We start from the raw sequence: 25151 nt of genomic DNA on the forward strand, positions 1-25151 counted from the left end.
CGAGTCCGTATTTGAATCTCTGACCCATCCAGATCGCCAGTGCTCCCTTGCCTACGAGAGATGACTTAAAGTGAGCACCTGTTAACCTGATATAGATACAGAATGAATCTAAGTACTGATATTGGGATAAGTTAGAGATATCGATAGGTACAGTAGTACAAATTGAATACAGTACACAGACTTTTTATTGCACGACAAGATACCCTGAGTAGCAGAGACACGATATCAAATGAGAAAGTAGATTGAGTCTGACGATGAAGCAAGCCGGCGAACGAAATCAGGCGACATGTGAGAGGAGTTGCAAGATAAAAGCGGGAAATGATAAGGAGAAGATTGGCAACAAGACACAAACGAAACCCAAGTTGAAATCAATATAGAGGTACTTGCTGCGTGGAATGGAATATACCATACCCCGAATTGTTCGTCATAGCGGGAGCGGGATTCTGGGTTTGGTTGTTATAAGAGGGAGTAGGCGAACTGGATACGTTGGATCCAGGAGAAGAAGGGTCCGACCAAGAAAACCTGAATCAAACATGTTATTGTGAGGAGCTTGAAAACAGCACAAAGCATTGCACATACCCAGGCATCATCATATTCTGCCACCAAGCAGGATTTTTCAACGCTTGCATCGTTGCAAGCATTTCCTCTTCACCCACCGCATTCCCATCCAGTCCGAGCATATTCGAATCCCCGAATTGTATAGCCCCAGCACCAGCAGCGTATGTTACCTCTGGATGGTACATAGGTGTTGCGGGAGAATTCTGGGCATGGTTCGCCACGAAATTATCAGGAGATATATAATTAGTCGGTGATATGTTCTGTTGTCGTCCATGTATGCTATGGTGGGGTCCTTGTGCGACGGAGAAAGTGGACATGGAAGGGGCGTTGGCGTTGGGAATTGAAACGTCACCGAAGGAATGTTGGTGAACGTTGTTCATTTGTTGCGTCGGATTTGGCTGTGCTTGGAGACGACCCACGGTTGCTCCATCTCGACGATGCTTGGATAGCAAACCTGCCAGGAATCTAGCGTATAGCTTGGGTGTATGCCGATCGTCGATAGCGATGGCTGGGGAGCTGAGGGTTTGAATTAAACGACCGATGAGATTGAAAATGTCATTTTCTTCCTCTTTTGAAAGAAGATGCTGGAACTCGGGTCGTAGCAACTAAAGCGAATTTTGAATAAGTTGACAAGCCCATTGCTCGGGAAAGTACAGATACAGACCTTCATTAAGAATGCTGACGCAAACGATGCAAAAGTAAAATGTCCTAAACCAGATGATCAACTTCAAGCTTGCGAAGTAAACAGTGGGGTATATACGCACCATCAGCAGAAAATCGCATGTATCCGCTGGGTGCCAACTTTTCAATCATATTTCGTATCACAGACTTTGCAGCCTCCAAGCACTACGAAGAAGGTTCGAATGTCGATAAAAGGGGAAGCTGACATAAGTTGCAAACCTTGGTGAAGAATATATCCCCTGGCTGAATACGACCTCGTTGGTAACCTTGCTGGAACCCGAATGAAAACATCACAAGGCGCGAGTATCCGACGAGGCTGGTCGAACGCGAATGGATAAACGGCTACAAGAGATTTACTGAGAAAAAAATACTTACAAAGGGAGAAGAAGACAGCGGAATGCAGAACCACGATCTAATCAAGTTGTAAATGGGCAACGGAAGGCAATACATACATCGAGAATGAACGAACCATCTGGTTGAAGTGCATCATTGAAACGTTTCTCCCATTCTTTATGATATGTGGTCAATTTTTTGTCGTGTTCCAGAGTAACACCACGGAAGTCAACGTGCTTTACAAAAAAACCGATTGATTATTGTGGATACTGTAGGGAGCGAAGACACATACCTTATTCAACCCACTTGGCGAATTAGGGTCAGAGAAGATATCATCGTGAAACCGGGCAACAATTCTCAGGAGAGCAGTATATCCACAGAGATGAACATCGTACTAAAAGGGGAAGTAAGTCAAGCTTTCGCCTAAGCAGTATCATATATATCACTGACTGGATGATTATACTTGTGTTTCTTATACCAATCTTGCGAGTTGCGCATGATGCTGAGAAGCGTTAACAAGGCCTTTACGAGTCACAGGGTACACTCACTAGTCTTCCTTTATAGTTGAAGGTTTTCCAAACTGCGTCGCAGTCGACCGATCCAAGTTAAAGCAGATCATCCAAACTCTGATCCGATTCAACATCTCCCTCTCTTGCTTCTCGTTCTGCGGTTTTGTCGCAGATGCTTGATGGAGGTTCAAGTCGGTGGCAATTCTGTGAACAAAGGATAAAGAGTGAGCGGATGACGTGAGGTCGAACTAAAACAACTTACCTAATGGCAAGCCCTGTGTACAACCAGCTCCGGTCCTCCTCCCAGCGTTTCGCAGGCACAGCGTAGATACTCATCAGAATGTACGCCTGACACAACTCTACTGTTTTCCATCCGTCGATAAGGGCGTTCGCAGCCGAATGTTTTGCAAAATGCATTGCAATTGGGTATATCTCGGATTTTTCGGTGTAGTACCGCGACGAGATCCCACAGACTTGTCCAATTAGTGATAACTCGTGAGCGTACACGCTTTGAATACACGTACCGACAGTAAACAAGAAAGGGCATCTTGCGAATGTCGTTGCGGGAGTGTGCAATACAGGGTCCAGTAAGGAGATGAAGGGCTACAACTAGAATGAGGCCACAAACAAGAATTATTCTATGCAGACTAACATTGATTCGTTCGTAGAAACTATGAAACCAGGCATGATTTGTCAGGTTTGAAATGAAAGTATGGGTTAGGTACTGACATTTCAAACAATTTGTCAACATCGTCAGGTGTAACTAGACCATGGACTAAGATTTCAGGGGGACTGTGTTGTTCTATCAAAGTTGCTCGGATGTCCAGGTCTGTGGCTGGGCCTGAAGCAAACAAATCAGTCTGAACGTGTTTCTAGAAAGGATTGCATGTGATAGCTTACCGGGCATGAAGTACGTTGCGTTCGCAACTCCCTGCCGAAGAGAAGCACTCAGTGCTATATCAAGAAGTCCAAAACAATTGATACCCACAACGTTGTCATCGTCCAGATTTTCCTCGTCGAGATCCGTCAACTTAGCCTCCATTCGATGTTTCTTTGACTTGGATTTTTTGTTGCTGCTCAAGCTCAGATTCGCAATCAGTCCTAATGGAACATGCGAGTCTGGTAGACTCGACTGGAGCGCATCGTCATCGCCACCACCATCGCCTTGGTTCCCGTTCCCTTCACCTACTTCGCAATCATTACCTTCATGGACAGGTACCAATCCGATTCTTTGCGCGTGTGTCAGCCGACGTCCGCCGCTTCGGTCATGTTCCTCCCCCTCATCATCCTCATCATCCTCGTCGTCCACGACTCCGTCGTTCCCGGAGAAGCGTACATCTGTAAAAGCCCCGGGGCCGGCTTTGCCACCGGCATCTTGGACAGATGTTCGCAACCGATCAAGCCAGGCAAGAACGTTATTGTTACTTGAATCAGAGGGTGAGGTCGCCATTCGATACGACGCGATAGAAAGCGGAGTTGCGACATAGGGGTTGTGAAGCTTGGAGAAAAAAGGTATGAGGTTCGAGTTTGTAATCAAGCGGCAATTCGGTACACACCTGCTTGAGAAGACTTTCAATGATCATATCTTTCTGTCTTATTTGAGCGAGCAAATACTCGCGTTTACTGTGACAAGACAGGTATATTGGTGAGTGATCGGGAAGAAAAAACATCAAGCGAGACATACTTGGGTGCCGTCCGCGGTTTTCGTCCTTCAACGATACACACATGCCCTCCCGCCTTACAGCGCTTACATGTATTATCGTTAAGTGGGAAGTCACATTTCATCTATATCAAACGAAATTGAGCCAGTGAGGAGTAAAAGAACGCTCGAGCCAACCGACCTTGAGTTTCTTGCAGTGCGAGCAAGCTCCAGGTCTTGAGAACGCGTCGAGATGTAGAAATGTAGAAATGTGAACATCTGATAGAAAACTCACAATCTACCAGTGCTTTTGCGATTACCGTTTGCACCAGTGACACCACCGACGCCGACACTGATGCCGCCTTCGAATAGGTAATCATTGTCTTCATCGTCGCTGTCTTCGTCACTATCCTGTCTCGGTCTGGGACGTTTGTCGGGAGCTGACGGTTTTGGATTAGCCCGTTTGCGCTTCGTGGGTCCTTTGTTCGTTGTTGGGGAGTTTTGTTGATTCGTGGGGCGACTGTTGGACGGAGAGGCTGAAGTCCTTGGTGTAGAAGGTGATATTCCACCGACCGGACGCGAAATTCCGGTATCAATTCTTGAAGGACTATCAGTCATATGAGACGTCTCTGAGGCAATAGTCGACACGATGTTGGAGTTGGAATATTGGTCGTAGGCCCAGTTATCGTAAAAACCATTGAGTTGCTGTTGTGGCTGCTGTGGTTGGCGTTGATGCTGCTGAGGTTGCCATGAATTTGAATTACTGACAAAAGTAAAATCATGATGCTGTTGTTGCTGCTGAGCAGCAGTATTTGAGTATTCATCGAGCCAAAGTTGATAGCGTTTCGCCTGAAGAGCCTCTGCCTGCTCTATGGACAGCGAGCCACTTGGGTTGGAATGAGTATCATCGAAAAACGTCGTCGGTGGTGGGATCATCTGAGAGCTGTAATGATGAGCGTCCGGATTAAAGCCAGATTGTATTCCAGCCCGGTTGATTCCAATTCCAATTCCAGCAACTCTACCGGTAGTTTCAGGATGCGGAGAACCAGTGACATGATTTCGAATCATGACGGCGAGGGAAAGAAAAGAGAGATGCTAGCGCCGAGTCAAGTCGGTTGCTGTTGAAGAGCAAAAGAAAGTTAAATCAAGCTGCAATTCCGCATTGGATCCACTGGCAAGTAGCGTACCGTATACCGGTGAATAGTAGAGCAAAACTCTGTGACGAAAGGGGTATAGCAGTTCGGCAACAATTCTGCAATCGACCAATGGCACGTGCTTCGATTATTGCTTCTTCTCCTCCGAGTCCTCGTTCTCAAATTCTCTTGCTCTCCTTTGTCGATTAATTTACTCAGGGGCCTCTAATCCGTCTTCGAAGTTTCGGATCTTGCTTGAACCCAGGTAGGTGCTGCACCCTCCGTCTCCTAAGGACAAGGAGGAAAAAACGTAAAAGAATTCAATATATACTTCTCTTTTCAACGCACGAGGTCTGATTGTCCTTCCTATGATCAGCTCAGGGGCGCGTAGACAGTAGAAGAAGTAGATAAGAAAAATTCGCAAAGTGCTTGGTGTCAGGCTTATTATATATGTGCGTGCACCCAGACTTTTTGCAAAAGCGTATTGGCGGTGCGGCACTGTACATCAGATTCCAATCGCTCTTTACATTGGAATATATCGTCAGGAGTCCATTCTTCCATCTTGATTGCGAGCCATCTAGGAGAGAATGCATCAAACGCACAGCTCATTGCCTACGCTTGACTCAAGCCATACGTCGGCAATACGATGAATTTCAGCACCGCGTCACTCTTGTTCCTGGTCGAATCCATGCATGGCATTCGACCTCAGTATTTAGTTCGTTTATTGCCGTTTATTTAAACCACGTTTCGATCGCTCGAGTCGACGAGAAAGCTCGGGGAGGAACTGGGAAGAGTTAGCAACGCGGCTGCGTTGATCTGGATGAGAAATGTATGACACGGGTATTTTTTCAGGCGGAGCAAGGAGGACTTCAAAGTCAGAATACGATCCAGACATGGATCTTGAAAGGGTTCGGAAAGACGCAAGAAATACAGTGTTCCAGTGTTCCGGTAAGGCAGGTCAAACCTCATCACCGAATCTCGAGTCTGTGCGTCATCGCATGATTTGTTGAACACTAGCAGCGACCCGTGTGATGCACGATGGGAAGCTCAATCTCGCTATGGGCGTCGCGTTGCTCTACCCACTCGCTACCTTCGCCCGTGCAGTGAGAAATGAGAGCGAGAATTGTTTCCATAAGCGCTCAGCCAATCAAAATATCCGACCAATCATATGTCGAGGACAAACGCTCTGTTTGTTATTTCACGGGAGATAAGTACGAACACAACGGAAAACCTTGAATCTTTGTTCTTTCAGGGAAAGATTGCTTGGTAATAACGTCCGAAAACAATGGTTAGTATACTTTGTTAAAGTATTTCATGTGCTCCTTGCTGTGATAATGTTCCAAGCCTTCTTAATTGGAAGAGCCGCTTCATAGACCTTTGAATCCGGCCGAAATTAGCCGTCTTAGCTAACTCTTTTCCAGGCTCACAAATCCGACTTACCCAGATGCTCTGCAGACAGCTCTGTAAAAGGGCATGGTCCCGACGTGGTCTCGCCACTGTAGCCAATCTTTCGTATGACGGTGCGTGTAAATTTTCCAAAAGGCTTGACTCTGGTCTTATGATTCTCTTCTGGTTCAAGTTTGTGTGATTGGAGGCGGGCATGCTGGTTGCGAAGCTGCAGCGGCAGCGGCTCGAACGGGCGCCAGAACGCTGCTTCTAACTCAAAGATTGGATACGATTGGGGAACTCTCTTGTAATCCGTCTATTGGAGGAGTTGGGAAAGGAACTTTAGTTCGAGAAGTGGATGCTTTAGACGGGCTCATGGGACGTGTTTCCGGTGTGTAAATTCTTTCATCTAGGATGAGACGTAAAATAACGCGTCTGGGTCAGATAAAGCTGGGGTCCAGTTTCATATATTAAATCGTTCGAAAGGAGCAGCTGTGTGGGTCAGTTATACATGGGCATTCTGTTGAGATTAACGAAGCTAAAGCTGAAGCACAGGGACCTAGAGCGCAAATCGATCGTGATCTATACAAGAAACATATGCAGAGTGCATTAATAGACTATCCTCAACTCGATGTCCGCGCCGGCAGTGTCTTTGACTTGGTATTCAATCATGAGGACGTAGCAAAGAGCAGATGGGGAAAGATTTCTGGCGTCAGGCTTGGTGCGCTCTTTTCACATTACAAGAACTCGTAATTTGGACCAAATTTTCAGATAACGGATCTGTTATTGACTGTACTCAAGTGGTAATCTGTACGGGGACCTTCCTTTCCGGCGAAATTCATATCGGTGAGGGCAACCTAACATCCACAACCCAACAGGGCTCAATATTCATAGGCTTACAGCGATTTCCTGCTGGTAGAATCAACGAAGCACCATCTCTTGGACTGTCTGCTTCTCTCAATGCAGCTGGATTTAAACTTCGGCGGTTACAGACCGGAACTCCTGCACGACTAGATGGGAAGACAATAAATTTTGCTAATATGGATCGACAAGATGGCGACGCGTCCCCCTCCCCTTTCAGTTTTTTGAACAGCACCGTTGACAACGCCGCGAATCAAATACCATGTTTCAAAACCAACACAACAGCTGCAACACATCAAATCGTGAAAGATAACCTGCATAATTGTGTTCATATCCAGGAAACTAAAAAAGGTCCATCCTATCTTCTGTTTTGATCGCGAGTGCGCTCACAAATTTCTTCAGGCCCAAGATATTGCCCCTCACTCGAATCCAAGATTCTTCGGTTTGGTCATCGCGAATCCCATAATATTTGGCTTGAACCAGAAGGTTACAATTCGGATGTCATTTATCCTAATGGCATATCATGTAGTTTACCTGAGGATGTGCAGGAACCTATGATGCGAACCATTCCAGGGCTTGAAAATGTCAGAATGGTTCGACCGGCGTATGGCGTCGAGTACGACCATGTCGATGCCAGGGAGTTGGGACGTACGTCGAACATTCAAGCTGTACCATCATTTCTCAATTTATTCGGTTTCAGCCACCTTGGAGACCAAACGGATACAGGTGAGTCAACATTAAACAGACTTACTTACTCTTCGCCTTGATTCATTCTCACCTGCAGGGCTTGTTCCTGGCTGGCCAAATCAACGGTGAACCTTTTTATCGTCTGTACCAACAATAATACTTACCTGTATATGCTTCTTAGGAACGACTGGATATGAAGAAGCTGCAGCTCAGGGCATTGTCGCTGGTATCAACGCAGGGCTTTCGGCGCTACAACGCCCACCTTTCATTCTTACTAGAGCGGACGGGTATACTGGAGTCATGATCGACGACCTGATTATCAAGGGTACCGAAGAGCCTTGTATGTTTACTTAGAATACTATCTTGTGTCTCCTTTCTAACTTTGTGCTTGGGAGTAGATCGAATGTTCACCTCCAGGTCGGAGTACAGGATGACCCTCAGGAGTGACAACGCCGATTTACGGTTAACAGAAAAGGGTATAACTGCTTGCTAATTTCATCTGGTCTGGCTGACATTGTGGATTGTAGGTCGCCTTGCCGGTATAGTTTCGGACGGGCGCTGGGAAACCTTCCAAAGTACTCGCAGTGCTTTGTATTCCGCCACGGAAACTTTGAAAAGTGTTGTATTCTCCCCACAGGTTAACATTCAAAACTCTTGACGTATACATGTCACTTACCTCGTGATGATAGGGATGGGCAGAACGGGGATACCCTGTACCTCTTGATGGAATTCGAAGAAGGTCAGCCCGATTTTGTCTACTGGTCACTATATCGATGTTTACGACCATCTACAGTGCGTTTGAAATGCTACGATACCGCAACATCAGTTCGGTAGCCCTGTCAACTCTCATTCCCGATCTCGCAAAGTTGGACCCCAGGTTACTGGCCCGCATTGACATAGATGGTATGGATATTTTGCTGATGATTTAGTTCGACTATTCGTACTCACTCAAGTGCGTCTCAAGGTCACTATGATGCACATCTATCCCGTCAAGAAGCAGATCTTCGACATTTCCAAGAGGATGAAAATCTCCTCCTGGACCCTCAAATGGACTACAGCGCTGTTGATGGTTTGAGCTCTGAGGTTCGGGAACGTCTGCTCAGAGTCAGACCAACAACCATTGTACGTGCCTTTTTCCTCCCCTAAGGATATACCGATGATTTATTCACTAGGGAGCCGCAAAACGAATGGAAGGCATGACGCCGACCTCAATGGTGTATCTATTGAGACATGCAAAACGGACTTTCAAAAAATATGAAGAGTCATTAATTGTACAGCCACTTGTATAATATCCGGATAAACCTAGAAGACCGTACTTCCTCTCCCAATCCCCATTTTACCATTAGCGTTGAATCGTAATCTTGGTCATTATCAAAGAGGATAGATTTGAGGGGAAGGTTCAACTTTCCAACGACTAGTCTATGGCACTAGGAAGCGATGAAATCCTGGTCTATATCACGCTCGAAAACAATAGTGGTGGATATACCAGGGTGATGGGAAATTTCGACTTCTGGAGTTCCGCCTACGGAGAACTGAACCGACCTGATTTCCATTGCCTCACGTATATGTAGTACTATCCGGCTAGTGGTGATGGAATGAAAGGCGCGAAGCATGCTAGAAGAAAATGTTATTGAACAGCCAGCAATTTTCAAGATGAAGATCATACGGCATGCAGAGGTAATATAACTGGACCTAGTAATAGTAGTATCATGATGTAGGTTGTGAGTATGAAATAATAACACGATTTTTGGAATCTTACTGATTTTCCATACACTAAAACGAGATTGATACTACACATGGCTTTTGAAAGGCTTTAAGTATGGACAGCTACTGGAAGCAGATGTAAATCCCACCAAGCAGAAGAATGTATTGAAATACGCCTGAGGATGTTCAGTTTCGATTTGGCTAAGAGCGCAGGTAACATCTTTACCGTCACGGTATACGGAGTCATACAATGGTGAAAATTGCCTGTTTTTGTCTGGGTACATAGGTGCATTTCTGAGTGCATATTTGTACAAGCAAAGTAAGAATATGACTCACATTCGACTATAGCAGGAATGATGATGAGCACAAACCCCCCTTCAGCGCCCCAATTCATGTCATCATTTCCTGAAAACATAGTTTCAATTGCACATACCACAGTCATATAAGACGTATGTCCCAATGAAAACGGTGAAATCAATACGATTGTCTGTGTGCAGACAACCTCGAAGCGGACGCGGAACTATTGGAGAAGAAGATTGAGGGTCTCAACGTGAACGACATTTGGTAATTATCCCTACTTTGTTCTTTGGTATGGAGCACGGATGCTACGACCAGATTCGCCACTAATATGAGGGCAAAACATGCAGGCATGATATAACCGAGATGTCGTACGCGCTGGCGGGATATAGCATATATTCGCATCGATAGCAATACTGCGGTGTGTCAAAAATGGATAGTAAAGCTTACATTAGTATGCTACTTACCTTCTGAGAAGGCTGTTCCTACAAAGTGTAACCCTATATATTCAGATTCCAAGCAGGAATTATTTTCGACCAAATGCTAAGTAGTATCTATACTCACAAAGACTCGAGATCAGTATAGCATCACAGTATTTTTGATTAATATGGTCGGATAAAAATGCGGCTATGAATCATAGTTTAGGTTCAGCGGTGTCAAATTCAAGACTAGCATCAGTGACTATCTCGCACCGACTGTGAGTAATATAGCGGTATCCAGCAAAGGGAGGTATCTCTGGACCAAATACAGGACATTAGCCCACCTGTATGGATTGGACCACACGAGATGACGTTCGAGACCCAAAGTCAAGCAGTAATCATAGACGAGTAGAGTAGCAGATGAGACTGGGATCCATTTCATACAGTTAAATGAAGATTGCGGGGGACTGCTCATGACGCACCTACAAAGTACTAGTATGGTGGCCGATTATCAGATGAATCTCATAAAGTACATATTGGCAACTCACCGAGATAAGGGACTCGTATTCAACCATCCTTGAAACATCTGTATCAGTTGTGGTGACCATATTGTGATGATTATTAGATGGATGGTTTTTCAGAGGGGTTCTGGAATCCGTGTGAAGCAGCGTCAGTCCAGTGCTTACGGGAGACTATGTGATTATATACCTCCCTCCACACCCTTTAAACAAAACCAAAATTGCGTTATAAACGTACGCGTTAACCGTCATGAGGCAGTTCGACAGTCGGACCGGAAGAGGTGTCGTTGGGCTTGGGATTCCAGATTTACCCACGTCAATGTCGGATTCAAGCTGATATCGCGGCCTCTTTCCAGTGTCCACCCAAATGGACAGTGTATAACTTCTGGGGGCATACTGGATGCTCACTCCTGGTTGGCACTACCTGCACGTATATTCACTGGGGCTAATGCCAATCTTGTCAGGCATCTCTTCGGCGCAAGGAGCAACTGCAATGATACATCGTCGAACAAGGATCACTGACAGAGGTCCGATAGAAGTCCATCAATGAACATGTGTAGTGTCTTCTTTCTGCCTTCGAGTTTCAACGAGTCAATTACTGGATCCTGGTTTGGGCGATTGTTGCTTGAGTGATGGTGATTGGTGCTGTCATACTACATAGTAGGGCGGAAACAGATGTCCACGTTCAGTTTTTGCACGCTGTATGATAAAATTCCTTGCCTTCCTGTCCGAGTCTGAGATCCGACTAGCTGCTATTATACTGTATCAGTTCACGAAGATTACATATGTCATGTACATATTTACTTCAAATTTGCTTTGACGGGCAAGGTTTGACCAAGTGACTGACTATATCATCTCCCTTCTGTCCCATATCAGCATATATCCCTAGATTGATCAAGGTTCATTATGAGGACCCACCAGAAATATCTTGAATGCCGTCGATGCATTCGTGCTGAAAAATATTTATTAGATTTAGTGTAACGGCCACACCAGACTGGACTCTCGCAAAAGTTCGCAAAGCATCATGCCTCTTCATTATTCTGTAAAAACCGGATCCAGTCCCGATATTATTAGTCAGTACAACTTCACGGGCCCTTATCACTGTACTGACTAGTATATCGAGCCAAGCTTGTAATAATTAGATATTCAGATTTCTAAGATTCATGTTCTCCGTGTCCGCCTCCTACATTCTATGGTTACCACAAACCACCCTATATTACTTTGTCTTATCATTCCACCTGAAAGTTTATATCAGCAGTAGCGCCAAAGGGTGGTTGTCAGATACTTACAAGTCCAGGAACAGTTTCCACAAAACTGAGAACATCAATCCTTGCAGACCATTCGCAATGATACGTGTCTTCAACCCACGTCCGAACAAGCCAATGAAACCATCTTGGTGAATTACTGCCTTCGCGGCGTTCAAGTAGCCAATTCGGGTCTCGTTGACCTGGCGGTAGGTCTTTATAACGCGGAGAGAATTTGACAAGGTGTCTGATATTACGGAAGCAGCAAAACCAATGAAGGCTTGTCGAAGAAGTTTTTGAGGAATATGGCTAGGTACAGGAATTTTGTCTTGAAGAAAGTTGTAAGTCCCGAACCACTACGGGTGTGTCAGCAAGACAACTGGAAACAAAGCATGAAGCTACTGACAGGATAATGACCAACAAACGTAGCAGCAGCAGTGGCGAGGGCGCCATACCATAGCGTGCCAATGCCGTACAATTTGATCTACAAAAATAGATGAAGTCAACGGTAGTATTATCTTTGCTTAAATGGCTGCCTACCCTCCTCTTGAGGATATCCCAGCCCGCTTGTCCCTGGGTTTGCAGTGTGGTTTTTATAGTATCGACGGGTGTTAAAGTCATCCTGAATACCGCTGCTGCTACCGATGCGAATATCGTCTTGACAAGCGCAGGTAGAGTTTTCATGTATGAATTGGACTCCAGAAGCACCAGGATACCGACGTTTGCTGCAGTGTCGCCAAAACGAGAAACCGGTCCCTGTACCAGCGCAGCCAACAAACCTTGATAGTAACGTCGATATCCACCTTCTCGATAAAGAGTCTTGAGAGCCTGAGTAATTGTAGTTCCATACCGATATTGATAGTTCATTACAGTCCGCAGGGGCTAAATATAATCATTGGTTCATGCACGACTTTCTCGTCACCGTGGAGGACCGGGTGGGCATACCATTAGCAACAGAACTTGCAGGACCATGGCTAATGAGGATAAGAGACATGTTGGATCAGATCGTAGAGATATAGCGTACCCGCTGCACCAGAAAGTCCTCCTCCCAGAGCAGACTTGAAAGCTTTCCCAATATCAAACTAATGACCTTGAATCGGCTGATTTGACTGGTTTTAAACAACACCTACATCCACATCGTCCGCTTCTATGAAACCTTTGATAAGCATTGCGAGGAGTACAACACCCAGGACTACGCATATAACATAGAATGCTATTTCCCAAGGGCCGCGTTTCCTATCTGGAATGGCCTCCGGCTGATTCTCGACATCAACACCAATGATAGGTGTTTCTTGACCTGAATAACTTGGCGTTCGTTGCGAATCGACAAGAAGAGGCTCTGCCTCCGAGGGAAAGGTTTTTGAAGGCTCTGTAGCCATTGTCATGGGCGTGGTAGGAGGCCAAGTGCAATCTTGACATGCGTCTTATTCCTAATTATGTACTCATGCGGTTATAAGGACGGAACATCCGAAGCGTTTCCGTTTCTTACTTTTCTCCAACGGTGTCCCGGATTTCTATGTACGTATGTAAAATCAAACCACCACTTCCGAACTCAAACTCGAGCAAAATATAACAAAACCTTAATGAACATGAACATGCTCTTCGCCCGAGCTTCAGGTATACATATAGTTCTTTGAATAGTAACAAACGATCAAGATAGCTTGAATCAAAATCACACCATCTCGCGCAACTTTCACCGACCGTGACCATCAAGTGAAGATCATGAATGTCCTCAGTCCTGTCTTGATTTGTGTACTACATGTTGCCGTTGCATTATGCTGACTCGTCTGAAAGCTGCCAGGAAAGAACTGCTCGGTAGCGAATTTCTCCACTCCTCAATTTCTCCATTGCCTCCATAATTCCAACTTCAGTCATGGGGAATTCTTGAATGATAGGTCGGATATTGTTGCGTTCCGCAAATTCGAGAGTTTGTATCCTATATAACAAAGCCTCATTAGCGAATATCCATCTTGAAGGCCCAAAGAAGAGTATCACATAGCCAATATCCCGGAAGGCGTTGTCCTGTGCAGACGTTATTTAAGTCAAAGAGGCCAAAGCTTCCAAGTACCTACCCAACAATTTTTATCCCATTTGCTATGGTAGGAATGGTGGGAACTAGCATGGGTTCGAACGAAATCGTCAACGGAATCACAGTCGCCACCGGCTTCAACAGCTTGTAGTAATTGGCTAGATCGAGGTTTTCTGAACCTGTAGCAACGATCAGACTGTCCAAAGGCTTTGTGACATTCAGAGTAGAGTAATCCGCAACACCGTCCGTGGCATAAAATTCCCGAGCTCCCAGATTGATCGCGTCTTCACGTTTAAGTTCTGTACTTGAAAGAGCAATGACATCACAGCCCATCTTTGCTGCAAATTGGATAGCGAGGTGGCCTAATCCTCCTACTCCTATGATGCCCACACGGTCAGTAGGCTTGAGGAATTCAATCATCGGAGAGAAACTAGCGATTGACGACCGATAGTCCGTATCATTGCAGAAGAAGGGGCCTGGAAAATAAAACTTACACCGTGGCTCCTGCACCTTCCAATGAGATACGGAATTAAGCCCAAAAACGGATACAAGAAAACAGCAACGTACAAAGGAGCGGAGCAGCGTATTTTGATTCTATCCCATCCGGAATTCTGAAAACCCACTGTTCCGATTTGATGGCCAAGTTTCCGAAAGACCCTTGGTCTAAATGGTGTGCGCCATACTTACCAGCGGTGGGACAGTAACTTTCGTGGCCGGTAAGACATGCACTACATCGCCCACAGCTCCAGTAGGTATATCCCCAACCTACTCGGTCACCGATTCTTAGTGCTTTACAATTTTCGCCTATTTCTTGCACAATTCCAATGCCTATGTAACAACCAGGCAAAAGTATCGGAATGTCGATCGATATAAAGATATATCTATCGGGAGATCGCCTTACCTTCATGCCCGAGAACCATGTCTGCATGTATAAAATGCAGATCTGTCCCGCATATCCCGCTGAAAAGAGAGTTTACTTGATTGAATGCTTATTTTGTGAGACTGAGGGATCGGTCGTTCGTACCTATGAGTTACCTTGATGGCGACCTCATCAGGCTTCAAATTTTGTCTCAGAAAGCGTGACTCGTGGATTTGCCCACTTCTGGAACCACGAAAAGTTATTCCTTCATAAGCCATGAATATCGAATATTTGAATTCGAGGTGGTTGTAAAGAAAGAAGATGCACGACCCAAATATAGTATCCAGACTTAATAGTGGGAAGGACTTCCTGTCAATACATTGAAACTCGACGTGAACTCTTTACTTATATACAATGAAATAGTACATGTACAGTACGAGGTAGAACATAGACTGATAAATTGAAGATTCTCCAGAATTTCTGGGGAATGAATGATAAGAATAAGCAGTCGAGAAGAAGTCATACGGTAATTTTTTTTGACGAAGTGATATTCACAGTTAGGGTTCAAGAGAATTTCCACCTGCAAAACAGTAAGGTCGTATATAGTTGGTGCAAGGGGAATAATATATAGTGCTTACCTGTTTCCACAGTTAACGCAACTGGTTTATAAAGTTAGTGTTCTGGTACATAGAAGGATGGGCAGAAAATAGGGCGTACGTGACAAAAGTCTTTTGAAGAAGGGGTCAGCAAGGTGAATACCCGAAGCGACAGAACGATACGTACGGTCATAGGTTCATCAGCAGATCGGGTTTGAGCCTGACGATAGCGACATTTCCTTTGCTTGCAGCGCCCGCACTGAAAAGCATCTGTTTCTGCTTGTTGTTCTTCTGCACCGAGAGATGCGAATAGATTGTTCTGCTTAATCTTGTCGTCGGCCGCCTTCCGCTCCGCCGAAGCCATGTCCTAGGGACCAATATGCTGAGAACGACTGCATAAACGAAGGAGGATCGGAATACACGTACACCAGGTGACATCTTTGCGAGTCTCTCTGCTGAAATATCGCCGCTGACGACGTCTTCTCGTAGACTCGGGTTGCCTTTGTCTTTTAAGTTGACGAAGAGGGATCGAATTTTGGACTTATAGGCGGCAGATGTAGACCCGATGTTGTTCAACACAGCAACCTCTACGGCTTTAGCTCGTTGTAGGATGAGCTCTGTCGGAGCACCAGAATCGCAAGCGAGACCATCATACAGCAGTTCTGCACATTTATCTCTTGTGCCGTCGCCCGTACCAGTGACCTTGACACCATCCGATTTGGCAGTACGAGCAATCTTGTTTGCGGTAGCAGTTGGTGTAATAGCTCCGTTCGATGCCGTAGAAGCTTTTCGGGGAGCTAATGAAAAGCTGAGTACAAAATCAGACGTTATCAATACTAAACGCACCCTGAGGCTTCGCAGTTTGCGACGAGGCCGTCGCCTGTTTAGCTTTTTCTACCTCTGTTTTCCACTTTTTCACTAGCTCCTTCGCAGCTCCAGATACCTCGGGCGATTCATGGGCTCGTAGTTTGCCTACTGCTAATCCCGCTTTGCTTTCCTATTCAGAAATACATATTGATCAATATGCAAAAAAGACATGAAATGCTCACCCTCAGTATTGCTTCATTGACTTGATGATCTCGTTTGAGAATGCTCAATATGTTAACTATATCCTGTCAGAAAATGTAGTTAGAAATTGAAAGGGTTTGACATGGATTGAGAAATAAAATCGAGCCTACCAAAACGTTCGAAGCGCCTTGTAATTGCTTTACAAGTTTTTTCAACTCTGCAGCATCCGACATAACTGTGGTATGAATCTATCTAACTACACAGAATCAGTTTACACTACTCGTTTAACTCTTTACAATGATGAGAGACCAAGAACAATGATCATAGGACATTCAGTGTTCGTGCTCTCGCAGTAGGCGCAGTTTCTCACGATCACTCTCTTCGTTCGATACAGCGACAACGTCCAAAGCTTTGTTCTCCACAACACGCGATATATGACCACATACGCGCTTCCCCCATTGGAACCTCAACTCCGGCGTAATGCTAAACGAACTCGTGCCGTCTTCGCCTCATGCCCCGATGACAGCATAACAGACGAAGAAAGAAGGTACTATCAACTAGGTCTTCCCCTTTTCCCAACATTGAAACTATAGAATAGTGTCCGCCTACGCCTAGCTGTGAAGATTAATGATGAATTTCGACAATTTAAAGAACTTCCCCCAGCCCTGTTGTCTCAGCAGGGTGCAATTGGACCAGCTCGACCAAAAGAAACTAGAAAAATGATTACAGCTAATGGAGGTATGTGACCGAGCAGTTGGATTCGTATTTCCTATCTGATATCTGCTCCATAGATGCAGAAACTTCACGCATGATTGCTAAAATCGACAATACCCCCGTTGCCCAACCATCCACATTCTCTTCTACCAAACTTTCGCATGCTCTTGCACTCCACAAGACGACGCGAACAATAAAGCCGACATACCATCCACCATGGAAACTTGTTCGTGTTATATCCGGTCATCTTGGTTGGGTTCGCAGTGTAGCAGTTGAACCTGGAAACAAGTGGTTTGCTACCGGTGCTGGCGACCGAGTTATAAAAATATGGGACCTTGCCTCCGGAGAACTGAAACTCTCTCTGACGGGTCACATCTCAACAGTGAGAGGGCTTGCTGTGTCTCCGCGACATCCGTACTTATTCTCATGTGGTGAAGACAAAGTCAGTCAGATTCCTCTTCAATCCTAATCCTGTTGGCGACAAACTCAATTCCGAAATCATCTTGCTCGGTTCTTATCTAGATGGTCAAATGCTGGGATCTGGAGTCGAATAAAGTCATACGGCACTATCATGGTCATCTCTCGGGCGTTTATGCAATGGATTTACATCCAACGCTGGACGTTCTAGTGACTTGTGGACGAGATGCTTCTGCTCGAGTTTGGGATATGCGCACCAAAGCCAATATTCACACTTTGACCGGGCACGGCGGCACAGTAGCAGACGTGAAATGTCAAGAATCGGACCCCCAGGTCATCACGGGAAGCATGGACTCGACCGTTAGGTGGGTTTCTTCTTTTTATTGAAAGCTTGATTGCTCAAGTGCCTGAAAGGCTATGGGATCTTGCGGCGGGGAAGACCATGGTGACCTTAACTCATCATAAAAAGTCGGTCCGAGCTTTAGCGATACATCCTACCGAATATTCTTTTGCAAGTGGATCTGCGGGAGGGAATAATATCAAGAAATGGAAGTGTCCCGAAGGCTCGTTCGTTTTTAATTTCAGTGGTCATAACGCCATTATCAACACACTCTCTGTGAATGCCGAAGGTGTATTCTTCTCTGGAGGCATGTCAATTCGTTTTCAAAATTTGTTTGTTGTCTCTCACCTTCGTCTTTTCCACCTGCATAGGTGACAATGGGACATTGACCTTCTGGGACTACAATACCGGCACACCGTTCCAGAACTTAGACGACGTGCCACAGCCAGGTTCTCTCGAAGCTGAAGCGGGTGTATTCTGTTCTACATTCGACATGACTGGCACCCGGTTGATCACCGGCGGTGCTGATAAAACGATCAAGGCAAGTTTCACATTTTTTCCTTAGTTTGGATTTACTGACTTACGAAATCCCTACGTGCATATTCTAGGTTTATGCGGAGCAATCACGATAAATAGTGGTAACCTACAGTGGTGATTGTACTACCATATATACTTTGTAGCTGTATCCTATTTCTTGACACCGTGATAGGCTTGCTCTCACTTCATTCAGCTGCGTCACTGAGATTTCTCGTGGTCTGATAAAAATATCGTTGAGCGATACTAATTACCAGCTACAAAGTCCCATAAACCTAGTAGTACAAACTAATGTACTGTACAAAGAAATGGCGGAATTGGAAGAAACAAAGTTTTGCAGGCGTATCCACATCAACCTGCCCACCCCGTTAGGGAGTTACTCTTAGAGGATACAGGGGATGAAGGATATGAAGAGGCCGTTGAATGTCCAGATGTCATGCCGTATTGGCTTATCGTAGAGATCTGGTTGGAGGGGAGGTCGTATTGAGAGTCGTAAGGCGCGTGCCATGGAGTAGGCTGGCTTAAAGGTGGATAGGATTCTATCTTTCGAGCATTTTCGGCGTAAGGTGTCGATTCTGAGCTCGGATCTTGTGTAAAGAGGTGGTCAGATGATGTAGACCCGACCGAGGGTCCACCCAAATGTGATAAAAGCTCGTCCCGGTATACTGAACGAGGAACTGAATAGCTTGCTGTCGCATTAATCGATGAATTCTGATTTTGATTTTTGAGAGAGAGACCTTCGACTTGGGTAGACAAAGCGCCACCATCACCTCGTGAATATGCCTTGATTGTTTTGTCTTCGGTGAAATAGCTTGCCGAATTATGAACAGCGTGTGGCTGAGATGCAGTCATTATGGACGAAGATTGTGGCTGATGGTACGTGGTTCGAGGTGATACTTCGGGCGTGTCTAAGTAGAAAGGAGGGCGGGTTGACACGGGGGAGGAAGGAACGGACATCGTCATCGTCGGTAGCCGGTATGAAGGCGCGGAATGAAACACAGATGTCGAGCCACTCGATCCAACGTCCGCTGACGAACGCGCAATGCCTGGGTGTGGTAACACAGACCCATTCTGATGTACACGAGTGGTTCGGTCGATCAAAGACGGAGAAGTGACCCGACCACCGTGATGGGTGTCAGAAGGCGAAACAGGCGATAACGATGCAGCCTTGCGTGACGATTCTCGGTACACTTCAGAGGAGACGAATGGCAATCGCTTTGGTTTCGTTCCGTACACCTTTTTCTTGGTCAAACCGTGCATCTAAGAGATACGTTTCCATGAGGACCGTTCACGACGAAACAATTCAATGTACCTGTTGAAGCTGTGTGACGATACTCGGAAGCTCTTCATCAGAGGCAGGAATATGCGGGGTTGGTACATGCATCGACTGGTTAGACGCCGATGGAACAGAGTGGGTTGAAGGAGCAGGTAACAGTCCTTGTCGCGAGGGTGTCAAGGGAGATATCACCTGGAAAACGTGTAAGATATTTAAAACATCGTTCCCAGCGAGTTACGTACCTTGAAGGGGGTGACTACTTCAATTCCAGGCAATACGGGGATACATATAATCACGGAGTCGTTCAAAACACATAACAAAATGACAGACCTTCAAGTCGAGGTGTCTGTGTGTGTACAGATGTCAATCGCAAGACTATTTGCGATTTGTTGTCGGTGAACCATGCATTGTCCTCTATTGATCTCTGTAAACGAAGCTAGCATTCCGTCAGGTCCGAACTTGAAGAGGCTGGTCAATGGCACAAAATGTTTCACCGTTTCATCGAACATCAGGCTCAAAGGGTCCGTGGGACCGGCTGCGTGGGCGTGTAACATGAGATGGCAATATATGCTGCCCTACGGAGGAGGTGAGGCACGTCTAATACTGAAAATCGAAGAATCAAAATGACCGTAGCTAAAGATTGAGCTAAGCGATGCCAGTCGATGCTCGAATTTTTGTTCTGCAGTGGGCTAGATCCTAATATGACGATATGTCGAGCCAATGCGGCAGTAGCGGACAGAAACTAATGGCAAAGTCAAATGAATGCTGGAGATTGTGCTGACTACCTCACTTTAATGGTCTCAAGTATCAACTGGCCTGTGAATCCGTAAGTCGACACAGGATTGAAGCGCAGGTCCCGGATGGCATCTTGAAATTTATGATACTTTCGCGGGGTTAGCGGCGAAATTTCATCCATGTATCCATTAGAGCAACATTCCTGAACGAAAGTTGTAATCTGAACTAATATCAGTTACGTGATTTCTAAGCTCTGACAGCGATACTGACCGATGCAGACGCATGAACAGAGCTAAGTTTTTCAAACAATGAGGGAAGATACAGATCACGAAGATCAGACCAAGCAATTTCTGTGAATCGGCTGTTATCAACCAATAACATGACTGCGACTCCTTGGGCCTTATGGCGCGGGGCCGTGTCTGCCATGTTAATTGTAACGAACACGAAGAGGTTCTCGTTCAGTCTATTGGTAGTCCAGACGTTAATGGATGGAAGTGAGGAGAAAAGTAAAAGCGTGGCAAGAAACTGTGAATCCTTATGGAATCTATCGGACTTTTATTGTCTTGATATTGGTTGATTTCACCACGAGGCTCTTTGGACCGTGTCCGGGAGCAAGAATTCGTGTCCAAAGAAAGATAAAAACGCGCTTGGCCTGCTTGAATGGTGAAGGTGGAGGAATCTCGATGTGAATAGTATGTATGTGTAGGTAATGTTTCGGCTGAATCATAATGAATTCCTTGCAGGAGCAAGATCATCAATTCACACGTTCACTAAACTTTACTGATCAGATAGTAGATACTGAAAGATGAAGCGGGCCGCGGGTGCAGAAATCGATTACATCATGTAGCTTATCTGAGTCCTTATGTCTTTTCGCTTGACTATGGTTCAACAAGTTTATTCTACCAAGGTGTCAACGACGTTGCCGCAGTAAAGTAAAAAGCTCATAATTCCAAGTCGTTGCGCAACGGTCGTGAAATGACATAGATACCTTTGACCTCAACCCCACACAGGTAGATTCTGGACAAGTTCAAGTGATTGAATAAATCAGACGCTTACATTATCAAACCCCAGCGGTCGCGTTCCCAGGAGAGCTTGTTCGTATCAAAGGGTATAAATACCGACAAACACTCGATGAATTCACCTTGCACTTGTGAGGCCTGCTCTTGTCCTATCTGGACTGGGCCTAAGCAAGCAGGACAGCTGCCTAGGCTGTACAAGGGGAGGTGGGATAAGTGCCGCTACTGGTGTAGGGAGCCTGACCAGTGGTGGTTGCGGAGCTTGGGTGGACCTAGCCAAAGGTCCTGGAGTGGGGGAAGGATGTGTAGTTGGTGAGGATGGAGGTGGTTGGGGGTGTGGAGCCTCAATGTAGACTGTAAGTCGTAGGAGAGGCTCAGGAAGTTGAGAGAGGTGTTCAGAGAGGTGAGACAGAGAAGAGAAACAGAGTTGAGTGAAAAAGAGGTGAAGGAAACAGACTTGAGGGAAACAGATAAAGAGAAAATGTATGACAGGTGAGACGTGTCAGGCCCTGTTAGCAAGTACAAGTAGACTGTACTAACAGGGACCAAGCCAGGTTGGAAGAGTTTCCAGATAAGATTTGACAATAACACGCTGGGGAGCTCCGAGGGGAGTCCCCAGCCTATATACTATACATGTGACAGCCATGTGGCATATTACATAATGGTAAAAGCGGACAGGGGGAGCTCTGGGTATACAGTGGGGAGATATAGGAAGGTAGTAAGGAGGAATATAATAGGTAAGGAAGCAAAATCAGGCAAGGCATGACAGCACTCAACTTACCTTTACTTACTTATATATCCAACAGATTACATTGGACTTCGAGGAGAGAAACTTCACTTAGAGCCACTATCTCAGTTTGCCATTGACTTCTCTTGTTTGATGCTATGGGAAACGGAAAGATAAACCTTGTAAGGCTAATCTGATATAGAGACTAACCTTATATAGCTTATCCAAAATTTCCATCTGCAAAACCTGTATTTTCGGCTAAGGGTCTGAAAGCGGTCGAGAGCACTTCCCAGCAGTGAAAGCACCCAGAGCATGTTGCTTTCGGTGCTTTCAGCACTGGGATCTGCTGGGATCTGCTCTCAGCCCTTAGCCGAATATCCAGGTTTTGCAGATGTCCCAACACATTTCGCTGTAAACACGGCGATGTGAGCTTACCCATGGGCCACTTTGATTCTGAGTTCAAGTTGTCAGTTGATAGAGTTGATAGACCAGGGACACGTGCAAGGTCTCGGACCAAAGAAAATATCACCTCGTTACGTGAAAGGCATTCATTTTGTTGAAGAGTGTCGCCAAAGCAGCTGGCAAACAGCTCCGGAAGAGCCACAATTGTATGTCAGTCCTACGCACATAAATAGAGTAGTGCACTTGACTTCGAGTGAACTTCATGTAGGTGATCCCTGATCTGTACCTTAATCCCCACTTCTGATTCTTCACAGATCATAGAAGAGAACGACTAATTGCGAGCGAAGCAAAGCAATACTGGCCATAGGGTAGACTCGAACCAGTCTGCTGCTGAGAAGCAATATGCGGAATCACTTTCTCGGCAGAGAGACTGGAACTTAATCCGGCACTTTTGGCAGGTCGGGTTTTTATTACATGCTTCTTTTGACTTCAACAAAATTTCGAAAATAGGCGTGTCCTGAACATCAATTTTAGTAAAATGTAAATAGAGAGAAAGTTGTGCATCACCCTCCTGATGAACGAGTTTATTACTATTTGCTAAAATGTGAGCTCGTGCTTGAGATATTGAGTGATCTTTATAACACAGTCAACTTATTGTTCCCAGGCGTGCATATTGATGGAAACATGTGATGTCATCTCATATGGAGATTGCTCAATATCTCAAGAATGAGCTTAGATTTCAAAAAATGGTAATAAACTTGTTCATTGGGAAAGTAATGTACAGCTTTCTCTCTATTAACATTTTTCTAAAACTGATGTTGAGGACACACCTATTTTTGAAATTTTGTTGAAGTCAAAAGAAGCACGTGATAAAAACCCGACCTGCCAAAAGTGCCGGATTAAAAACCAGTTGCTTTGCTGACACCTTTGAGTGCCAGTTTCCAAAGTGTCAACATCCGAAGCTACTGGCTCGAGTCTAGCCATAGGGTGAAAAATTTTGTCAATTCTATATTCGCAAATCCCACGAGGTCACAGCCACCGCCGTTTTTGGTAATCCCCTGTAAATCCCTCATCATCGAATTCAGTCGCGACTGTCTATTGTCCATTACCTTGTACATTCTTACTTGCTCAGTATATCATCCTTGTGTAATCATTACAGTGTCTTGATAATTGTTTTACGGAGGTGCGCCAGCACCGACACCCTGAAAACTAGAATTTCGAAGTGAGCACCACATGTGAGACGTACTTGGAACGGACGAAGGAGGCTCACATGCGAATGCATGTTATATACACCCACATTTTTCTTACCACCGAAGAAGAAAAAATCTGATGCCTAGGTAGCCCCATTTAGTGGTAAAGCAGGACTTAAATGGATTAGTGCACCATAAACGTTCGAGCCCTTTGATGATACAAGTTGGACGAAAGCCAAATTGAGGTTCGATCGATCTATGTATGAGCTAAGTTAAGATGTTCTCCACATTTTTCTTGCCTTCTTTGTCCCAATCGTCCCAGCATATAGCTAACAAGGTGTTATCTCTTCCTGGAAACTCTGCTTGTGGATCCCCCTTCTGGAGCGCACGTCCGTCGCCCGCCTCCATTTTATTCATCGGAAGAACCGCCGTCCAATTCTGAACACCCTCTACTTTCATCCCCATCTTCATTGCCAACCTAATACTAGCTGTGTTTGTCACGTTCACAGACCACCCGACTCTTCGCAAGCCCAAGCTGCCTTCATTTGGAAGGTTCAGAGCATAGCGGAGAAGAAGCCCAATGGTGTGTGCCGGAATTGAGGAAGCACAAATATGTACATCTCAGTGCAGAGGTTTTTGGTATCTGTATTCATGTAGTCAGCCATGCCAGCCACAGTGGGCTTGATGACCTCGCCAGAATTGGTTGTAGATGGTTTGTTGAGTGCGACGAAGAGATAACTGCCGTGGTTAGGACGTATACATTCATTCCAAAACTTTTCTACAAACCCGTCTGGGGAGGAATATGGACCGACTGGTATGTGTATCCAGGAAGATTCATCTAGACCTTGGATAAGGTCTGTAGCATACGGCGGCTATGATCCTCACATCAGTAACAATATATCTTGAAGGGATGACAGGAAATGTCTCAACCGCAAATGGAACGAGCTCTAGCTTCTCGGTTGCAAGGATATCAGGTATAGGGAAGCAGAAATTATTGTCCTTTGCCAACATTGACATATTCAAATAAATAGAAAAGGTCAGAGAAAGGTGAATTTATGAATATAGATAGAAAGAAGATAGGTCACCTTAACATCCATATAACCTAGTGTGCAAAATTTCCTTCTAGAGTTGTCTCTGTCCGTTCCAACGGCGGAGCAGGTCACATGATTGCTTTATAGGGCCAAAGGGATCCGGATGGCAGCCCTTTTACTTTCCCTTCATCTAACGGTGGCTCCGACTCCAACCCTGCACTCTACCCTTGTTAAGATCATGTACACCACGTAACCGTGCCAAGGCTACAGGGTGTCTAAGTGCGGAAGACGAATGGGACAGTAGTGAA

General features: G+C 45.4%; 9 protein-coding genes across 9 annotated transcripts; 2 read left to right on the forward strand and 7 right to left on the reverse strand.

Moving 5' to 3' along the window:
* Window positions 1-74: 74 nt before the first annotated feature.
* C8R40DRAFT_1086268 (fungal-specific transcription factor domain-containing protein) lies at window positions 75-4930 on the reverse strand. The gene is made up of 20 exons (XM_046227337.1): window positions 4016-4930; window positions 3923-3956; window positions 3766-3866; window positions 3638-3704; window positions 3070-3579; window positions 2982-3012; window positions 2811-2922; window positions 2734-2752; window positions 2606-2684; window positions 2344-2554; window positions 2121-2285; window positions 2023-2074; window positions 1865-1966; window positions 1709-1808; window positions 1615-1651; window positions 1459-1555; window positions 1323-1404; window positions 1223-1266; window positions 580-1163; window positions 75-522 (listed from the first exon to the last, which is right to left on the reverse strand). Exons 1-20 carry the CDS (start codon window positions 4786-4788, stop codon window positions 369-371), a joined length of 3354 nt encoding a protein of 1117 aa, XP_046090447.1. The 5' UTR covers window positions 4789-4930; the 3' UTR covers window positions 75-368.
* A 1238-nt stretch (window positions 4931-6168) lies between these two features.
* Window positions 6169-9532, forward strand: C8R40DRAFT_1086296 (glucose inhibited division protein A-domain-containing protein). The gene is made up of 16 exons (XM_046227338.1): window positions 6169-6373; window positions 6433-6630; window positions 6684-6739; window positions 6795-6960; window positions 7011-7085; window positions 7134-7451; window positions 7503-7748; window positions 7801-7826; window positions 7885-7912; window positions 7969-8127; window positions 8186-8263; window positions 8315-8424; window positions 8477-8526; window positions 8581-8690; window positions 8752-8909; window positions 8960-9532. The coding sequence occupies exons 1-16, from the start codon at window positions 6298-6300 to the stop codon at window positions 9074-9076; spliced, it is 1971 nt and encodes a 656-aa protein (XP_046090448.1). The 5' UTR covers window positions 6169-6297; the 3' UTR covers window positions 9077-9532.
* On the reverse strand, window positions 9379-10918 carry C8R40DRAFT_1086308 (uncharacterized protein). Its single transcript, XM_046227339.1, has 12 exons — window positions 10756-10918; window positions 10690-10699; window positions 10481-10633; window positions 10353-10415; window positions 10256-10288; window positions 10070-10204; window positions 9925-10011; window positions 9828-9866; window positions 9718-9765; window positions 9641-9667; window positions 9547-9587; window positions 9379-9479 (listed from the first exon to the last, which is right to left on the reverse strand). Exons 1-12 carry the CDS (start codon window positions 10813-10815, stop codon window positions 9402-9404), a joined length of 774 nt encoding a protein of 257 aa, XP_046090449.1. The 5' UTR covers window positions 10816-10918; the 3' UTR covers window positions 9379-9401.
* A 725-nt stretch (window positions 10919-11643) lies between these two features.
* Window positions 11644-13421, reverse strand: C8R40DRAFT_1086317 (mitochondrial carrier). The gene is made up of 7 exons (XM_046227340.1): window positions 13100-13421; window positions 12994-13051; window positions 12915-12943; window positions 12510-12851; window positions 12376-12453; window positions 12015-12325; window positions 11644-11963 (listed from the first exon to the last, which is right to left on the reverse strand). Exons 1-7 carry the CDS (start codon window positions 13352-13354, stop codon window positions 11942-11944), a joined length of 1095 nt encoding a protein of 364 aa, XP_046090450.1. The 5' UTR covers window positions 13355-13421; the 3' UTR covers window positions 11644-11941.
* Window positions 13422-13543: 122 nt separating this feature from the next.
* Window positions 13544-15228, reverse strand: C8R40DRAFT_1086320 (chaperonin 10-like protein). Its single transcript, XM_046227341.1, has 7 exons — window positions 15023-15228; window positions 14900-14958; window positions 14566-14826; window positions 14493-14508; window positions 14042-14428; window positions 13965-13991; window positions 13544-13905 (listed from the first exon to the last, which is right to left on the reverse strand). Exons 1-7 carry the CDS (start codon window positions 15133-15135, stop codon window positions 13743-13745), a joined length of 1026 nt encoding a protein of 341 aa, XP_046090451.1. The 5' UTR covers window positions 15136-15228; the 3' UTR covers window positions 13544-13742.
* On the reverse strand, window positions 15229-16821 carry C8R40DRAFT_1086324 (transcription elongation factor). The gene is made up of 8 exons (XM_046227342.1): window positions 16632-16821; window positions 16503-16565; window positions 16300-16450; window positions 15880-16250; window positions 15641-15820; window positions 15575-15585; window positions 15496-15516; window positions 15229-15437 (listed from the first exon to the last, which is right to left on the reverse strand). Exons 1-8 carry the CDS (start codon window positions 16692-16694, stop codon window positions 15422-15424), a joined length of 876 nt encoding a protein of 291 aa, XP_046090452.1. The 5' UTR covers window positions 16695-16821; the 3' UTR covers window positions 15229-15421.
* C8R40DRAFT_595828 (WD40-repeat-containing domain protein) lies at window positions 16632-18691 on the forward strand. The gene is made up of 7 exons (XM_046235569.1): window positions 16632-17008; window positions 17060-17199; window positions 17253-17617; window positions 17698-17957; window positions 18007-18239; window positions 18304-18473; window positions 18541-18691. The coding sequence occupies exons 1-7, from the start codon at window positions 16896-16898 to the stop codon at window positions 18562-18564; spliced, it is 1305 nt and encodes a 434-aa protein (XP_046090453.1). The 5' UTR covers window positions 16632-16895; the 3' UTR covers window positions 18565-18691.
* C8R40DRAFT_595805 (uncharacterized protein) lies at window positions 18679-21280 on the reverse strand. The gene is made up of 8 exons (XM_046235568.1): window positions 20748-21280; window positions 20533-20697; window positions 20371-20484; window positions 20237-20317; window positions 20073-20178; window positions 19985-19998; window positions 19779-19934; window positions 18679-19726 (listed from the first exon to the last, which is right to left on the reverse strand). The coding sequence occupies exons 1-8, from the start codon at window positions 20901-20903 to the stop codon at window positions 18818-18820; spliced, it is 1701 nt and encodes a 566-aa protein (XP_046090454.1). The 5' UTR covers window positions 20904-21280; the 3' UTR covers window positions 18679-18817.
* Window positions 21281-24079: 2799 nt separating this feature from the next.
* C8R40DRAFT_1158730 (uncharacterized protein) lies at window positions 24080-24823 on the reverse strand (the record flags this gene model as incomplete). Its single annotated transcript, XM_046229777.1, has 3 exons — window positions 24080-24347; window positions 24431-24684; window positions 24707-24823. 3 exons carry the CDS (start codon window positions 24821-24823, stop codon window positions 24080-24082), a joined length of 639 nt encoding a protein of 212 aa, XP_046090455.1.
* Between the last annotated feature and the right edge of the window lie 328 nt (window positions 24824-25151).

The sequence above is a fragment of the Lentinula edodes genome (genome assembly GCF_021015755.1).
Source record: "Lentinula edodes strain Le(Bin) 0899 ss11 chromosome Unknown C8R40scaffold_4, whole genome shotgun sequence".
In the NCBI taxonomy this organism is placed as follows: domain Eukaryota; kingdom Fungi; phylum Basidiomycota; class Agaricomycetes; order Agaricales; family Omphalotaceae; genus Lentinula; species Lentinula edodes.

Bases quoted from the DNA above. Each gene is read 5' to 3' on its own strand.
- C8R40DRAFT_1086268 (XM_046227337.1), bottom strand. From the start codon at position 4,788: ATGATTCGAAATCATGTCACTGGTTCTCCGCATCCTGAAACTACCGGT. The intron at 3,705-3,765 runs GTATGTCTCGCT...GTCTTGTCACAG, and splicing joins AAACCGCGGACGGCACCCAA to TAAACGCGAGTATTTGCTCG. The intron at 1,809-1,864 runs GTATGTGTCTTC...TTTTTTGTAAAG, and splicing joins CGCCAAGTGGGTTGAATAAG to CACGTTGACTTCCGTGGTGT.
- C8R40DRAFT_1086296 (XM_046227338.1), top strand. From the start codon at position 6,298: ATGCTCTGCAGACAGCTCTGTAAAAGGGCATGGTCCCGACGTGGTCTC. The intron at 7,749-7,800 runs GTACGTCGAACA...ATTCGGTTTCAG, and splicing joins CGATGCCAGGGAGTTGGGAC to CCACCTTGGAGACCAAACGG. The intron at 7,827-7,884 runs GTGAGTCAACAT...TCTCACCTGCAG, and splicing joins TGGAGACCAAACGGATACAG to GGCTTGTTCCTGGCTGGCCA.
- C8R40DRAFT_1086308 (XM_046227339.1), bottom strand. From the start codon at position 10,815: ATGGTCACCACAACTGATACAGATGTTTCAAGGATGGTTGAATACGAG. The intron at 9,867-9,924 runs GTATGTGCAATT...GGGGCGCTGAAG, and splicing joins ATACGTCTTATATGACTGTG to GGGGGTTTGTGCTCATCATC. The intron at 9,668-9,717 runs GTAAAGATGTTA...GAACATCCTCAG, and splicing joins TGACTCCGTATACCGTGACG to GCGTATTTCAATACATTCTT.
- C8R40DRAFT_1086317 (XM_046227340.1), bottom strand. From the start codon at position 13,354: ATGACAATGGCTACAGAGCCTTCAAAAACCTTTCCCTCGGAGGCAGAG. The intron at 12,326-12,375 runs GTCAGTAGCTTC...ACACACCCGTAG, and splicing joins CGTTTGTTGGTCATTATCCT to TGGTTCGGGACTTACAACTT. The intron at 11,964-12,014 runs GTAAGTATCTGA...ATAAACTTTCAG, and splicing joins TGGAAACTGTTCCTGGACTT to GTGGAATGATAAGACAAAGT.
- C8R40DRAFT_1086320 (XM_046227341.1), bottom strand. From the start codon at position 15,135: ATGGCTTATGAAGGAATAACTTTTCGTGGTTCCAGAAGTGGGCAAATC. The intron at 14,959-15,022 runs GTACGAACGACC...CTCTCTTTTCAG, and splicing joins GCCATCAAGGTAACTCATAG to CGGGATATGCGGGACAGATC. The intron at 13,906-13,964 runs GTGATACTCTTC...TTTGTTATATAG, and splicing joins CCTTCCGGGATATTGGCTAT to GATACAAACTCTCGAATTTG.
- C8R40DRAFT_1086324 (XM_046227342.1), bottom strand. From the start codon at position 16,694: ATGTCGGATGCTGCAGAGTTGAAAAAACTTGTAAAGCAATTACAAGGC. The intron at 16,566-16,631 runs GTAGGCTCGATT...ATTTTCTGACAG, and splicing joins AAGGCGCTTCGAACGTTTTG to GATATAGTTAACATATTGAG. The intron at 16,451-16,502 runs GTGAGCATTTCA...ATTTCTGAATAG, and splicing joins TCAATGAAGCAATACTGAGG to GAAAGCAAAGCGGGATTAGC.
- C8R40DRAFT_595828 (XM_046235569.1), top strand. From the start codon at position 16,896: ATGACCACATACGCGCTTCCCCCATTGGAACCTCAACTCCGGCGTAAT. The intron at 17,958-18,006 runs GTGGGTTTCTTC...AGTGCCTGAAAG, and splicing joins AGCATGGACTCGACCGTTAG to GCTATGGGATCTTGCGGCGG. The intron at 18,474-18,540 runs GCAAGTTTCACA...TGCATATTCTAG, and splicing joins GTGCTGATAAAACGATCAAG to GTTTATGCGGAGCAATCACG.
- C8R40DRAFT_595805 (XM_046235568.1), bottom strand. From the start codon at position 20,903: ATGGCAGACACGGCCCCGCGCCATAAGGCCCAAGGAGTCGCAGTCATG. The intron at 20,485-20,532 runs GTGAGGTAGTCA...CTTTGCCATTAG, and splicing joins TGATACTTGAGACCATTAAA to TTTCTGTCCGCTACTGCCGC. The intron at 20,179-20,236 runs GTGAAACATTTT...ACGGAATGCTAG, and splicing joins GCCTGATGTTCGATGAAACG to CTTCGTTTACAGAGATCAAT.